This window comes from Egretta garzetta, unplaced genomic scaffold, assembly GCF_000687185.1.
Source record: "Egretta garzetta isolate BGI_Z169 unplaced genomic scaffold, ASM68718v1 scaffold218, whole genome shotgun sequence".
Classification (NCBI taxonomy): domain Eukaryota; kingdom Metazoa; phylum Chordata; class Aves; order Pelecaniformes; family Ardeidae; genus Egretta; species Egretta garzetta.
In genome coordinates, this window is record NW_009260618.1 from 295,915 (window position 1) to 297,092 (window position 1,178).

At 68.3% G+C, this 1,178-nt stretch overlaps 1 protein-coding gene across 1 annotated transcript in view; it reads left to right on the forward strand.

The window, feature by feature from the left end:
• The first annotated feature begins 1,036 nt into the window (after window positions 1-1,036).
• EPHX2 (epoxide hydrolase 2) overlaps window positions 1,037-1,178 on the forward strand; it is a 12,989-nt gene continuing 12,847 nt past the window's right edge. Inside the window, exon 1 of the mRNA XM_035900729.1 lies at window positions 1,037-1,129. Coding sequence (XP_035756622.1) covers window positions 1,103-1,129 — 27 coding nt within the window. The 5' untranslated portion in view covers window positions 1,037-1,102. The remainder of the gene's footprint in view (window positions 1,130-1,178) is intronic.

Here is a 1,178-nt window from a genome sequence, read left to right on the forward strand (position 1 = left end):
CCCCCCCGGGATTGGGGTCCCCCCGGTATTGGGGTTCCCCCCTGTATTGGGGCCCCCTCATATTGGGGTCCCCCCCGGGATGGGGATCCCCCCTGGGATTGGGGTTCCCCCCCATATTGGTGTCCCCCCCGGGGTTGGGGTTCCCCCTTGGGATTGGGATCCCCCCTGGGATTGGGGTTCCCCCCCGTATTGGTGTCCCCCCCGGGATTGGGGTTCCCCCTTGGGATTGGGATCCCCCCTGGGATTGGGGTTCCCCCCCCATTAGGGTCCCCCCTGGGATTGGTGTCCCCCCCAGTATTGGGGTTTGCCCCTGGGATTGGGGTCCCCCCCAGAATTGGGGTCCCCCCCGGGATTGGGGTCCCCCCTGGGATTGGGGTTCCCCCAGTATTGGGGTTCCCCCCTGTATTGGGGCCCCCTCGTATTGGGGTCCCCCCTTGGATTGGGGTTGCCCCCCCATTGGGGTCCCCCCTGGGATTGGTGTCCCCCCCGGGATTGGGGTCCCCCCCTGGGATTGGGGTTCCCCCCTGTATTGGGGCCCCCTCGTATTGGGGTCCCCCCTGGGATTGGGGTTGCCCCCCCATTGGGGTCCCCCCCGGGATTGGGGTCCCCCCCTGGGATTGGGGTTCTGCCCCGTATTGGTGTCCCCCCTGGGATTGGTGTGTCCCCCTGGTATTGGGGTTCCCCCCTGGGATTGGGGTTCCCCCCTGGGATTGGGGTCCCCCCCGGGTTTGGGGTCCCCCCCAGTATTGGGGTTCCCCCTCGTATTGGGGTCCCCCTCGTATTGGAGTTCCCCCCTGGGATTGGGGTCCCCCCCGGGATTGGGATCCCCCCTGGGATTGGGCTTCCCCCCCATATTGGTGTCCGCCCCGGGATTGGGGTTCCCCCCTGGGATTGGGGTCCCCCCCGGGATTGGGATCCCCCCTGGGATTGGGCTTCCCCCCCATATTGGTGTCCCCCCCGGGATTGGGGTTCCCTGCTGGGATTGGGGTCCCCCCCCGGTATTGGGGTCCCCCCCCAGCTGACCTCTCCTGCTTTGCCTGGCAGGAATTTCTTGCGCGAGGTTCTGTTTGCTGGCGGCGCCGAGAGTCCTTACGCCAAGGCGATGAGGGGACGGGTCACCCTGTCCCAGGTGAGCCCTCGCGTACCGGCCCCGGAGCATCGCCGGCGCCTCGGGTGCC